Below are 13,426 nucleotides of genomic sequence, written 5' to 3' on the forward strand. Positions count from 1 at the left end.
GTAACATACACCTTTAATGTGAAGGACTAAGTGAGCTCAGGGAGACAGGAGCATTGGTGCTGAGGAAAGGCAGCAGGATGGAGGAGCAAATCCAGGGATGCCTTACTCACTGGGACCAGTCTTCTTTTGAGGTGCCTGAAATGAGTTACTATTGAAATGGGTCACCTCCCACCTCTAACAAGCATCCGTCACACCCAAAGTGAGCTTGGCCACACAAAAGCTTGGCTTCCATTCCCCCAGCCAGACCTCAGGCTATGGCGCTACAAGATGGCAGTAATTTTTAATGGCAGCCTGGTGATGTCTCCAAGTAAAAAAATTCAGCATCAAAGCACCCCAGAGACAGGAGAAACCAGAGAGTCATTCCTGTGCAGCACTGAACACCACTCAGGTGCTTCACTCCCAGTGTTTCTCCAGGCCTTCACACCTCACTGCAGTGGTACCCAAGCATCCCAGCAATCAGTCACACCTGTTTCCTCCCTCCACTTCTCTTTCCAGCCTAGACAACAAAAAAGAAAGAAAAAAAAGAAAAAAAAGAAAAACTAAAAGAGAAGAAAACACTATTAGCTTTTCTCTGTAGGGAGGAAAGGAGTACAGATACTTGCAAGTCACTGCAGCCAAGAAAACTGTGCTTTCCTGGTCTGTTAATCAGTTCATTTCTTCTGCCCCAAGAATAGGTCTTTAAACTTTAAGCTTTAAACTTGGAGATCCAGCCCTGCATATAGCAGCAGCCCTTTAGCAGTTTACAGAAACAAGGCATTAGTTGCTACAGTGAGGCACTTACAATATGACACCAGGGGAAAAATCATACTGTGCTGTACATTGGACATGGAAACCAAAAGACCTAATTTTGGCACAGGCACACTTAAACTGATAGAGATGCAGAACACAACTAATCTGCTGAAAAATGGGGGAAATATTAAGGCATCTTTGGACCAGCTACCACCATGCCAGGCTGGCTCTGCATCTCTGCAGCATACGCAGCCATGCTGGGAAGGGAACTCTCTGCCACCACAACTTTCCCAGCCTTGGGATTACAGGTTAGTGCCCACAAATTGTCCAGTCTTCCTTATGCCAAATACTCCCTGCCCTGAAACCCCAGTCTCCAACAGCTTCCACTTTCTACAGATCAAAACCCACAGCTAATCCTTGATAACCCATAAAGGATCAAGATAATCCATGAAGAGGCAACAGAAAAGCAGCAGATACACCAGAACATCACCAATGGTTTTCTAACAGCTTACATAGGCAGAAGATACCTACTCAATGAGGGACAGAAAGATGTGATAGCCATCTTGAACCTTGTTTTCTCACTAGCTTGCAGAGATCACCAGCATCAGCCAAATCCTTTTCTCTGTGGGCCCCTAGTGCCAAGCATTTTGTCCGTAGCACAGGAAAGCTGTGTTAGCACCAGGCTCCGGACTCCTTGCTGATGGAACAAGGTGTTTAAACAAAGTCCCAGTGCGTGGGAAATGTATCAAACTGATGAGCCAAAAAATGAAAGGGATTTTGTTCAGGCACTATAGAGAATCCTTTGATCCATCTCCATCAATTTCCATGTTCTTCAGAAAACAAGACTTTAAAAAATTACTTTCAAAATTTGTTTTGGGATTTGTTTTTTATTTGTTTTGGATGTCCACATTTCCTCCTTTGCTTTCCTTACTGGAAATCTAGCCATGAGCATGGCTATCATGATACCTTCAAAAGACAGGAGCCTTCTAACCTGGAAGTAGTGACCTACCAAGGAATGGCAGAAACAAGCTGGTTTAAGTAATGTTTTTTTAAGGCTCTATTCCTCCTCACCCCAGCAATATGAAGACAAACTAAGACCAGGCATGGCACAGCCCAGGTGGTTAGTTTCCAGATAATCCATGAGATGCTGCTGTCACCAACTTAAAGCTGTACACAGCCTCCCAAGCCACAGTGATTATTTGTGTGACTGTAAAAGTTCAGGATTTCCCCAAGCCCTTGCTGATAGCTGGAGTCCAAAAGAAGTCTGCACCTCCCTCCCTGCCCATTTGCTGCAGGTCTTGGTCAGCTGTCTCCAATACACACAAACTACACTCCAAAAGCTGGAATGAAACAATAACTTTTCTCCCCACCCTCAATATTTGGTGATGCTGATTCACCAGAATTTATATTATACAAATATGCACATTCTGGGAAACTGCCAAATTCAGAACATCTGCTGAAAACAGATGTGTGAATCTGAGGACATACTCATTTGCTCTGGAAACCTCATCTGTGAGCCATGATCATCCATCAACAAGGAGAAACCATTGCACATAAGCAGGTGAGTATCCAGAAACCAAGTAGAGCTCTGAACCCATATTTTAGCTGCAATAACTACCTGGAACAAGCCAGTTGGGAAGTATTTACTTAAAAAAAACCACCAAACCCAAAAGCTGGAAAGAGCACCATTCAAGTTCAAAACAGTGGGATATTTGAGCTTAGTATCAAACAGAGAAAGGAAACAAAATCCTTTTAAGAACAATTACCCAGAGTGCAGCATTTGCACAACTTCTGCCATCCAATTTGGAGACTGAACCAAAACCAAAAAGAAGAGCTGAGCTGTCGTCTCTTCCAGTGGCTGAGGCACCCAGGGGACACAGCAGCTTATGCTAAGGGAAAGGCTTGGTCAAACAACATCTATAATGTACGTAGGGAGAAGTGTAGTTCCTTGGCAAAGTTACTCTTCGTAGAGTTATCCTACCCAAGGTTACTCCTTATGCAGGGAAATGCGGGATTGGCTTGGGGAATTCTGAAGGAGCACCTCCATGTGAAATGGCTCTGAGACGCTCTTATAAGTGATTTTCAGGAGAAATGCCTCTCAGCTTCCTCAGTGCAGCTGAAGGAACCCGAGGCAGTAGGGGGGAATGACACCAACGATGGTTTGAGATTGTGTCAGGGGGAGAGACAGAAGAGGGAGTTTTGCCTTCTTTTCTTCTGCTTTCTCTGAATTGGCCCACACACGCTTTAAATGGTCCAATAAAAAGATACAATTTCTTTACCTTTCCAGCTCTGAGACCCTGTGAGTTTTTGTTGTTCGGGTTCCCGTAAGGTTAAGTTCAGAGGATAAACTGACACGCTGGGCTATGGGAAAAAGCCAGTTTCTTCAAATAAAGCCACAACGGTGCAAAAGAGACCCTGCTGGGGCTTTTATTTGGGAAAACAAACAGAAATGGCACCAAGCCCTTCTGCTTTACGAACCAATTTAACTATAAAACCAATGTTCTCCCTCTCAGGGGTGAGGAGGGGAGAGAGACAGGACATGACAATAGTCCAAAACCTTGAGGGGAAAAAAAAAGAAGATAGGACAAAAAAGGTTGTCTGTCCCATTTTCTTTCTTGTCCATGGCTCCTTTTCTTAGCACACGTGTGTTCTTGCAAAAACGATTAGATTGCAATTTGTATAACATGGTGACCCCCAAATTCAGACATTTAACCCCTTTTCTCTGCAAAGAATGTCAAGAATGTCTTCTCTGTCTTTCTTTCGAACGGGAGGAGTAGGGGGGAATTCTCTCAAACTGTGATTTCTTGGGGGAAGAGAAAAAGAGGGAGGTGAGGAAAAGAAGCAGGGAATTCTCAAAGCCTCTTGCCTTTCGCCCCACTTGTGTGGGAACAGGCGCCTGTATTGCTCCCTTTCTGGACAGAGCTCTGCAGGTCTCCTTTCGTGGGGAGACAAAAAAAAATGGAGAGTCCAAATCAAAACAAAGCCATCTGTTTAAATGAGCTACCGCTAGCCAGTGGCAGAGGGGGTTCCTCATTCACTCCCTCCCATTCTTCTCTCTTGCCTCTGTTGATTCTCTCTCAACCCATGGAAAAATAAAGATTGCTTTTGCTTTGGCTCAGAGGGATGAAACTGATTGATGCGCTTGGAGTGTCCAGCCCCCACCCACGCTCTCCGATTGTCTGGGGCCTTGTAAAGTTGTCATAAATACGTCTGAACAGGAGTGCAAAGGCCACAGGGTGCCCTGGACACGCACACATCCAAAGGGCAGGAGCTGGCCCCATGCTCATCTGTAGTGAGGCAAGGCCAAGACTGCCACAGGGAGGGAAAGGATTTAGGATGAACATCTGTATGCTCTTCTTCTTACAATGGTTTTACATTTAGGTTAAGATGCACCAGAGCTCTCTTAACAAAAGGAAGGCACAAGATGCCCCTAGCTTATGTGAGAGGGTTCAGAAAGACAATGTCAAAAACCACCCCTAGAAATCAGTAAAGAACCACAAGGCCCCAGATGGTTTTGAGAACATATGTATACCATGGGAAATACATTGCACAGACAAGACTGAAGCTATCCATTATAGCCAAGAGACAGGGCTCTGAACACAACAAAGTCTGCTGAAAGGAACAGTCACCCAAGAGACCACCACTTGAGAAGCTTCCTGCAGCAGCAAGCACTCTCCAGCACTGGCTCAAAAGCTTGGCCATAGGCGTGGTGTCCTGCCTCCAACAACGCCCAAGATCTCAGAGCAAGGGAATCAAATCCTACAGTTCAGAGCTGCAGAACTGGAGTAGGAATTTCCTTCTGGCCTTGGCAAGTGATTAATTCCTGCCTGATATCAGGAGACCTGCTTTTATCTAGTCTTGCTTCTCAAGTCACAGGTGGGATTGTCAGCTCCGTGAAGGATCTGCATTTCCCTTTGCCTAGATCTACATCCAAACTCTCCATCCTACCTACCTTACTGAAGGGAGAATGGTCCCCAAGGACCAAATTAGAAATCCAAAGACAGTCGTTATTGAACAGGTCAATAAAGGGTTTGCCTGAAGACAAGAATTCCCCTATGACAGAACCCAGTCAGTCCCCTTTTTCCTTGGAATTTCAGGAAGAAGGCATGGCATCTGTGTTCCTGATTAACCAAAGGACATATAAATGTGAATACCCAGAACTGATGCTTTAAAAAGAGTAACCAAAGTCACCTGTGAACAGGATGGGGAAACAGCACAGCAAAAAATAACCAGGAGAGCCTTCGGGAGGGTGGGAAAAGAGCAGCCATGTGAGGAAGGGCAACTGCCTGTGGATGATCCCAGTGCAGTAAGTGGAGGAGTAGAATACGCACATTTGTGTTCACTTACCTGATGCAAGCACAGCCCAGAAAGCTGTTTAGCTCACTGTTGGACAAGGTTTGTATTGGTTATTGTGATTTAAAACTGTGTTCGGCCAAGACAGAGATGCTAAGAAAGAAACCCAAGCCTGAAAGGAGTAGGGAGCCTCCTTCCCACAAAGCCTGGAGAGAGTTTCCTTGGCAAGAAGCGATACTTGGCATGATGAACCTATAGAAAAGCAGGGCAGGAGAGGGGATTCAGCAACTACAGCATGGTATTAAGATTCTTCTGCCCCCCAAATCCTGTGAAACTGTTACCAGTGTCAGAATAATATTTGCAATCACTTGTGTCTCCTGTTACCAGAGATACCGATGGACTTCTCTGTGAATGGGTAAATCCAGTTTAAATGCCTGAGTGAAACAGACTCCTCACACTTCTTGGAGTCAGTTGCCTTTCAATTTAACAACTTCAGTTCTGAATCCATTTGCTCCCTTCAACCAAAAAACTCTTTTTGTTATTAGAGGGTCTCAAACTTGTTCGAAGTTCAAACTTGGAGAACTTGGAGTTCAGAACTGTGGAGAGAATGATCTTCTACCAAACTTGTTTTAGAACACAATGCTAAGACGTCTCCTTGCGCATCTTGGGCCAAGCTTTTACATGAAAAGCTTTTGTTGAAAACATTTAGCAGGCTTTATAACCAAGAACTAGACCTGCAGATTCTCATTTATCTACTTCCAATCATTAAAAAAATCCAAGCACAACAGGACACAAAGCCAAGAAGGACTGGATTTAAACAGGAAAGCACCAGCAGTGATCAGTTAACCACGGTGTTCAGTGCTGTATACTGCAACTGTCAAGTTACACTTGCTGTTTAAGAACAGCACAGGGAGTCCAAGTTTTAAAGGTTTCCCTCCTTGCTGACAACTGTTCACATTCACTCACTCAGTGGCTCTGAAGAGCCACCAAAGTGGATGCAGACCAACATACAGCAAAATCTGAAAGACAGCAACTAATTCTTGCCCACCCTCATGCACAGATGTAAGCTAGCAAGGGTCCCATAGAAGCACATACCAGAGATCAAGCAGCAGCAAGTCAGCAAACTTCAGCCAGCTGCTTATGGTGGTAATACTCGTGTTGGCTCTCAGAGAGCACAATGCAATAGCACTAGAGGCAAACATGGATTACTGACCTGCTCAGCAGCTGCCTGGCTACCCTGAAAGACTCCTCCCCACCCCTCTGCTGAGGGCACCTGCCACATACCTGAATCTCCCTTCTCCTCCACTCCCAAGCCACTCTCATGAATCTTCTACCTCCCACCTCCCCAAAACTTGCAGACATCAAAGGCACCTGTCTTGAACACCTGAAGAGCAGGGAAACTCGACAGTCAAGAAATGTAACTCTGTATCTTCCCTCTTCATGCACTCTGTCTTTTTTTTCCCCATCCCTTTGAAAAAGGTGGCAGAGATAAATGGAGAACAAAGAAACAAGAAAAAGCCACAGCTTTGGCCCACACCCTGCCTATTACTTAAGGGGGAAGGAACTCTTCCGAAAGAGGAGGAAAAAAATGTGCTGAGACACAATGGCTCAAAAGGCCAGGCAGCAAACCGGGCCACTTTGTACTGCTAACAAGGGAAACCTAATTACAGGAAGAGGGCAAAGAGGGACAGATAAAAGGGATACAAAATTTCAACATCTGTTGCCATAAAGGGATAAGAAGTGGGGAAACGCAAAGTGTCAGTTTGGTGTCAGTGACGGCGTAAAGCCACTTTGAAAGGGCTCAGAAGAGGGAGAAAAAGTGAACAAGAAATTAGAGGGTTCTTAAAAAAAAACCAACCAAAAAAACCCCACCCACTCTGCCAAAAATGCTTTCAAAAGGGGGGAGGAGATGGACAAAGACTGGATATTTAAAAGGTAGAAGATCTGGGGTGGCTTGCAGGGCACAGCTAACTTTGGCTCAGTTTTCACAACAGCTCTCGTGCCCTGGGTCTGTCATGTTGTGTCACAGGAAAGGACAATGCAGGACTTGTGGGTTCAAAGTGTTTACAGCAAGAGGACTACCATGCCAGACAGATCACTGGTCCACTTCAAACACTGGGCTTGGCAGAATAGCTCCAAGAGTTGCTGCAAAGCAACCTTTGGAGTATCCTACCTTATGGAGAAACATCCTTGAGGCAAGGGCACTTGTCACCTAAAGACACACAGACCACCACAATAGGCTGGGGAGCAACAGTTCTCCGCAGGCAAACAACAAGTGCTGGCCTTGGAGCAGCTCCCAGTGGTGCATCAACCTTGTCTCCAAGGAGTTTAAACACCCAAAGGAAAGAAGAGGTGGGAAGAGAAATAAAGACGAACAGGATCTGAAGAAAGTTTCCTTTTCTCTTGCTTGCCATTAACTGGCTGTTCTGCTGAGACATGCAGTAGCATGGCAGATGAGACAAAGATCTGAGCAGAGAAAGGCAAAAGGGAGATGTAACTGACCTGCAGGAGGGACAGCTGCCACCATATCCCTCACTGGCACAGAGGCACAAGGGGACCTCCAAGAGGCCAAGTCAGCAAGGCCTGATACTTGAAGTAAGGACACAGGCTAGTAGCCAGTGGCCCATACTGCTGATCATTCTCCTTCCCTGTGCAGACCTCTAATCACTCAAGTTATTCACAGCCCCCCGCCACACACTGATCCTGATCCTGAGTGGCAGTAAGTGCACAGCAACTTTCCCACATCTAAAAGCAACCAGATGGCACAACATAGCATCTGTGGGATGAGATACATCCTCCAGAGGTGCAGCTAGCCAGCTTCAAAAGCATAAAAAAAAAGAAAAATCCTCCTTTATTACAGGAGAGAGGGGCAGGTGTAGCAGCAGCTGGAATTTCAGCCATCAGAGACTGTGTCTTGGCATTATGCGGTCATTCCCCTGCTTTAGACTCCCTTTGACAATTGCTTGTTGCTGCCTGTTGCGGCTTTGATCCAACGCCATCATCTCAGCAGAGTCAGAAATGAAAGACAGTTGTGGGGGTGGGACACAGCAAGAGGCGTTTCCTTTCCCCACTAAAAATTTCCTCATTGCCAAACCCAACCAAGCCCTTTTCAAAACCCAGAAGATATTTCCAGGTGAAGACATTATCCCCTTCCTCTTGGAGGTATGAGAATGGATGCCCCAGGGTCAGGGAACAGCGAAGGTCATAAATACGAAAACATACCACGACCAACAGTTACAAGCACCAGCCAGAGACTTATCTGGCCTGGAACTAAGAAGATCAGTACACAAAAGGTTATTTAAGCTTTAAATCCTTTTGTAGTATGTTCCAGCTCTCAGCTGTTGGGTAAAAAAAGACCACCTACCCCAAGGGAAAAGAATGCCACAGAAACTGCTGCAATGTTATTTACACACACCCCCATACAGAAAAAAAAAAACAACTAACTGAACTCACTGGTCTTGGACAGCAATAAACATCTAAGTTGTGCAAAATATTCTGTAGTTTTAAAAGAACATGTCGTAAGCATCGGTCTACCCCGCTTCATCTTTCTGACAGAGAAACTGCCTGGATTCTGCTCTTAGAGATATGTCCTTGCCACGTTCAGCCTCTGTGGGACAGACTCCAGTCCTCTGTGGCCGCAAAGAAGGCGTAAGCAGCAAATTTGGGGAGGCTAGGCTCTGTCTACCAGATGTTATCAGTACACACTGGGTACAGGAAGAGCTTTAGAGTCCTGAGTAGCTCTAAGATTTTGAGTTTCCATGCCACACACCCACTTCCGGAGTCTGACAACATGCACAAGCCTCAAAGGAAGAAATAGCATTTCCCTTCAAGATTGCTTCTGGCAACCACTGGAGTCTTTGAAAATGAGTCCAAAGCTCTGCTGAGAAGAAGAACAGTTTATGGAGAAGTCAAGACCTGGAAAGACAGCTCTGTACTCCCTCACTATGAATGATCACATCGAACTTCACATACTAGTTTCCCCAACCACGCTACCTACTCAGCCTCTTGCCCTGCACATGCTGACAAAACTCCCAGCTCACACACAAGTCCCTGGAGAGTAAAAGGCCCAGTGGCATGGTGCATTCCAGCTGTGACAGGTGAAGAAGGAAGAATAAGTCTGACACTCCAGCCATTGCAACAGAGGCCCAGTGGCCTAGGTTGCCTTGGCTTTTTTATTTGCCTGTCACTCAGGCTTTGACATTATTGAAAGATCTAACTCTGTTGTGCCTGTTCATTACCTTAATCCTATTTTCCACACAGCTTTATTATCTCTTCAGGCTTCCTTGGGAAAGGCTGTCAGAGAGGCTGGAACAGGAGGGAGAGGGTTGCCTATCTCCTCACCCCTGTCAGATGCCTCTCTATTCAAGAACAGCCAGAAGACTCGATGGCAGGGGTATCACAGCACAACCTGCATCCTTCTGGGGTGCTCCAAAGGAACCACTGGACTAGGTCACCAAGAAATACACACCATAACTGAATGCACTGGCGCTCTTTCCTGCTCTAGTTTGTCCTCTGTGGGATGCTTCCTTTACAAAGTCTTTATTTTTGTTACTTCAGAGAAAAACAAACTGATTTATATTTATATTTGATGTAGTTGACTCAATCTAAACTATAGATAAGGCAACTGGCCTCAGCCCAGGCCTGAACCCACATCAATCCCCCTCTACTCCCTTTCCCCAAATACAGCTCTGCTGACACCCCTCAGGCCCCTTCTGCCATAGCCCCCCTCTATCCTCTCCCAGAGTCCACCAGCTCACCTCAATCCTGACAGCACACCCTTGATGATCTGTGCTGTTCCACTCCTACCCAGAGCATACCAGTCCTGGAAAACTGAGCTGCCGTTCAATAATCCTGCCAAATATTTGCTATCTGTCCATCACTACACAAAGACCTCCAGGCTGAGAGTTTCAAATTTGTCAGCAGTTGAGTCTCACATCAGGAACTGAGCCCAATATTTCCCCAGTGGCTAAGGTCAACACCTTCACCAAACAGGAACTGCTCAATGGCCCCACATCAGAGGCCATAGCAATTAACCTCCTCAATGCTTATTAAGACAGAGAGAAGACAATATGCCTAAGTCACCTTCATAGATAACCTGTTGCCACCCCTCACCTCCCTGAACCACCAGAAGTACCAGCCAGGACAAGATGACTGTAGAGCCTGCATTTGCCTCTGGCTTCTGAGCACCACAGACAAGTGGGCGAATGGGAGGATGCAGATCACCTTCCTCATCCCTCTGGCTCAGGCTGAAGCACCAACTGAGACAGATGGAAAGGAAGGTGTAATGGGTATATTCTGACTGTATGTGGGTAATGGGAAGAAACCAGGATTGCTGTGCCATCAACTGGAAGAGCTGGGAAGAAAAGTCAAGCTGCTCCCTACTGAACCAGAACCACCCCTCTACATACACCTTTCCATACCAGTTTGTTCTGTCTCACAACTCATATTTAAACATCCCTTGCCTATGTGACTTAAAGGAAGGATTTTACAGCATCTTCAATACTGCATTTCTCATTGTTACTCACTTTTCTCATCAAGTCCCTGGAAGCTTACTCACCTCTCAAGGTCCCAGATTCTCAGAGGTGAGGTGTGTCCACAGCAGGCTGTCCCCGTCACGAATGAGCTGTTTCAAAGAAAAAAAACCCACAACTTACTAATCTTTGTGTACTGAAGAAACAGCATACGAGCAAGACAGAGAAAACAGGCTACAAAACAGACTTTGAATTCTGGTTCAAGACTATTTCAAAGTGTTCCACCGTACTTTACAAGGGCCAGGCAGTGGCGCTTCAGAGCTCTCAGCAACTGAGCTTCCTGGATGCAGCAGGTCACAACTGCAGAGAATTGGCAGATTAAACTGTATTTGCTTATGCAAAGGGACAACCTAAAACAGTAGCAGCTGTATACTGCAATGAGATTTTCAATAGTTAGCACAGTTTCACTATTAGCACATTTCATACACAGTCAGGGCTGTAAGCTGCAGAAAGACCCCAAGGAAAATTTCTTGTCACTTCCTACTTCATGTGTTGCTTCTGTTTGGTGGCAACTTCTGAGCACAATCATGAATTGGCTGCAGCATCACAGGCCTAATGAATCACAGAATAGAGGCCTCCAAGTCCAGCCTGCTCAAAGCAGGACCAATTTCAAAGCTGAATCAGGTTACCCTCCCCAGTGCTCAAGTGCTTTCTATTAGAGGCAGCCACAGCTCTCCTGCAGCACAGTTTGGCACAGTTCATACCCTCCAGCAGGGTTCATTTCAAAGTCCTCCTTGGTGATGCTGCATCCCTGCTGCATATGCTGGCTCCAGAGGTCACCTGACAGCCACTGGCCTCAAACTAGTTGATAAGACGGGAACAAATCCTTAAAATCAAGTAGCAGGAACATGGGTACTGTGGCACTCCACACCATGCTTGTTTTGTGCCAACTTCCTATCCTCAGACCAAATAAGAGAAAGAAGCTCATACAAAGATTTCTAAGTAAGCTATAAACAACCTCTCACAAAGCCACATTTATTGCAGCTACCAAAAATAAAATGCCCAAACTGTATTTAAGTCATTGCAACAAGGATAGCACAAATGCAGGAAACTGAGCCTGCTTTAAATAAAAGCTGGCTCTATGCTTTGCCTAAATGTCTTTTGCAGCATGACATGGCACTGGCAGCTGAAAGAGGAAAGCAAAAGAAGGAAACGGTGTCATATCTGTTAAAATACCAATTTTTAGACATTTCTTTGATCCTCTACACCATTCTTGCTTTGGAAGTCACAAGGTGTCTCCAAGCCTCTACTATACCAGGAACCAGTTCTTGCAGCATCCTTGACTTCTGTGAGAAGCACTCCTGCCGGTGTCACAAGCAGTAAAGTGGTGAACACACACTCAACTCTATCAAAGCCAGAGAAGAGCCATGTGGAAACAGGGCCAGAACTCAGGACTCCTACTCCTAGCTCTGTGGTTTAGCTGATCAATTGATTTCTCCAGATCATAAGGCCAAAGCAGCACTGCCAATATGCTCTGCAAAAGAGGCAAGCAGATAACACCAAGCCATCTTAAAGAGCTACAGGAATCTGCTGCAGCACTAGAGCTATTTCAAAGTTTCTCCAACCAGGCCGTCTTTCATGCAAAATCCCAGGTTCATTGGCAGTGCACATGTAATTGGCCAGAAGCATCTTTAGCAGAGGGCTCTCTGCACAGATGTTGTGAGGTGCACACATTATTCTTCTCCATGGAAGTCCCTGACCAAAGTCTGGGAGTCTAAGAAAAGGGTAATTCCTGCTGCTGTGCAGCAGCCACAAGGACCAACTAAGAAAGCATGCAGCATTTCCTATTTGGAAACAGGGTTTCTGCTCAGTATTTGCCTTCTCTTCACCATAGTGCAGCCCAAGAGGAAACATTTCCCTTTTGCCAATGTCTCCCATTCCAGAGGAAAACAAGCAAAAGACACCCACTCTGACAGTTCTCCAGTCAAACCCTATGTCTGGAAAGCAGCACTTTGGTCAGAGAGTCCCTCAGCTACAAAGCTAGGTGTTGGGTTCTGTCCCTCCCTCTCCAAACATAATCCATTAATAACTACTAAAGCAAATTACTGTGGTTAGAAACATAATAGCAGTCAGGAGTCAGTCAAGCAGGCAATTGGGTGCTTAAGATTTTTCTTTTGGGGGACAAACTGACTCTGTCCCAGCAGAGAACGCCCTCACGTGGGAGCAGGCCCCTTTGTGCCAAAGGTATGCACAAGGCTTTGATGGTTGCCACAGGTCTAAATTAGCATGGAGGCACATCAACAGGGAGAAAAAGGTGGGAGGAACAGCAAGGTCTAATCCCCGCTCATGCTGTCAGTTCTGGACTTCAGTTTTCCCTCCTTAGTCCTTACCTCCCACTCCTCCAAAAAAGAAAGAAAGAAAAAAAAGAAAAATAGCATTAGATGAAGAGATTTCTCTCCAGCATCACATACAGGCCTCAGGGCTACAAACAAGTCTCTTCTGGGTAAAGCTGACTCCATTCAGTCAACAGAAATTCTGTCAAAAAAACAGGTTTGCAGGCCTTATCTTTAAGAGGCTGGAGCCCATTAGCAAGCAAAGATAAGACTCCTCCCAGAAGAGCAGGGCACCTTCACTGCCAGGACTAGAAAAAGCAGCCGCCACAAGACATGCACAAAAAGTGGTGCCAATAAGAAACTGTCAAAGCCTGGAAGCAAACTGACCTGGAAGTCTGGATTTCCAGGGGATGACACAGGGCCCCTCACCTTGAGCCTGGTCTGCAGACATACACCTTCAGCCCCTAGGCCTCTCATAAATGGGAACCTCACAGAGGTGACAGTTTCAGTCCAAGCAAGAGGGCAACACAAATCAGCTTTGGTAGGTCTAAAACAACACGTAAATTGGAGTTAAGCACGTAAAGCCTGACTCTAAAACTT

The 13,426-nt window shown here is 45.8% G+C and overlaps 1 protein-coding gene across 1 annotated transcript in view; it reads right to left on the minus strand.

The window, feature by feature from the left end:
* The window catches only part of FBXW4 (F-box and WD repeat domain containing 4), a gene marked incomplete at its 5' end in the record, with an annotated part of 14,633 nt that extends 3,780 nt beyond the window's left edge, over positions 1-10,853 (minus strand). The window contains 2 exons of the mRNA XM_010193062.1: positions 10,580-10,645; positions 10,784-10,853. Of these exons, the coding sequence (XP_010191364.1) occupies positions 10,580-10,645; positions 10,784-10,853 (136 nt within the window). The remainder of the gene's footprint in view (positions 1-10,579; positions 10,646-10,783) is intronic.
* Positions 10,854-13,426: the final 2,573 nt, after the last annotated feature.

This window comes from Mesitornis unicolor, unplaced genomic scaffold (assembly GCF_000695765.1).
Source record: "Mesitornis unicolor isolate BGI_N332 unplaced genomic scaffold, ASM69576v1 scaffold39459, whole genome shotgun sequence".
NCBI lineage: Eukaryota > Metazoa > Chordata > Aves > Mesitornithiformes > Mesitornithidae > Mesitornis > Mesitornis unicolor.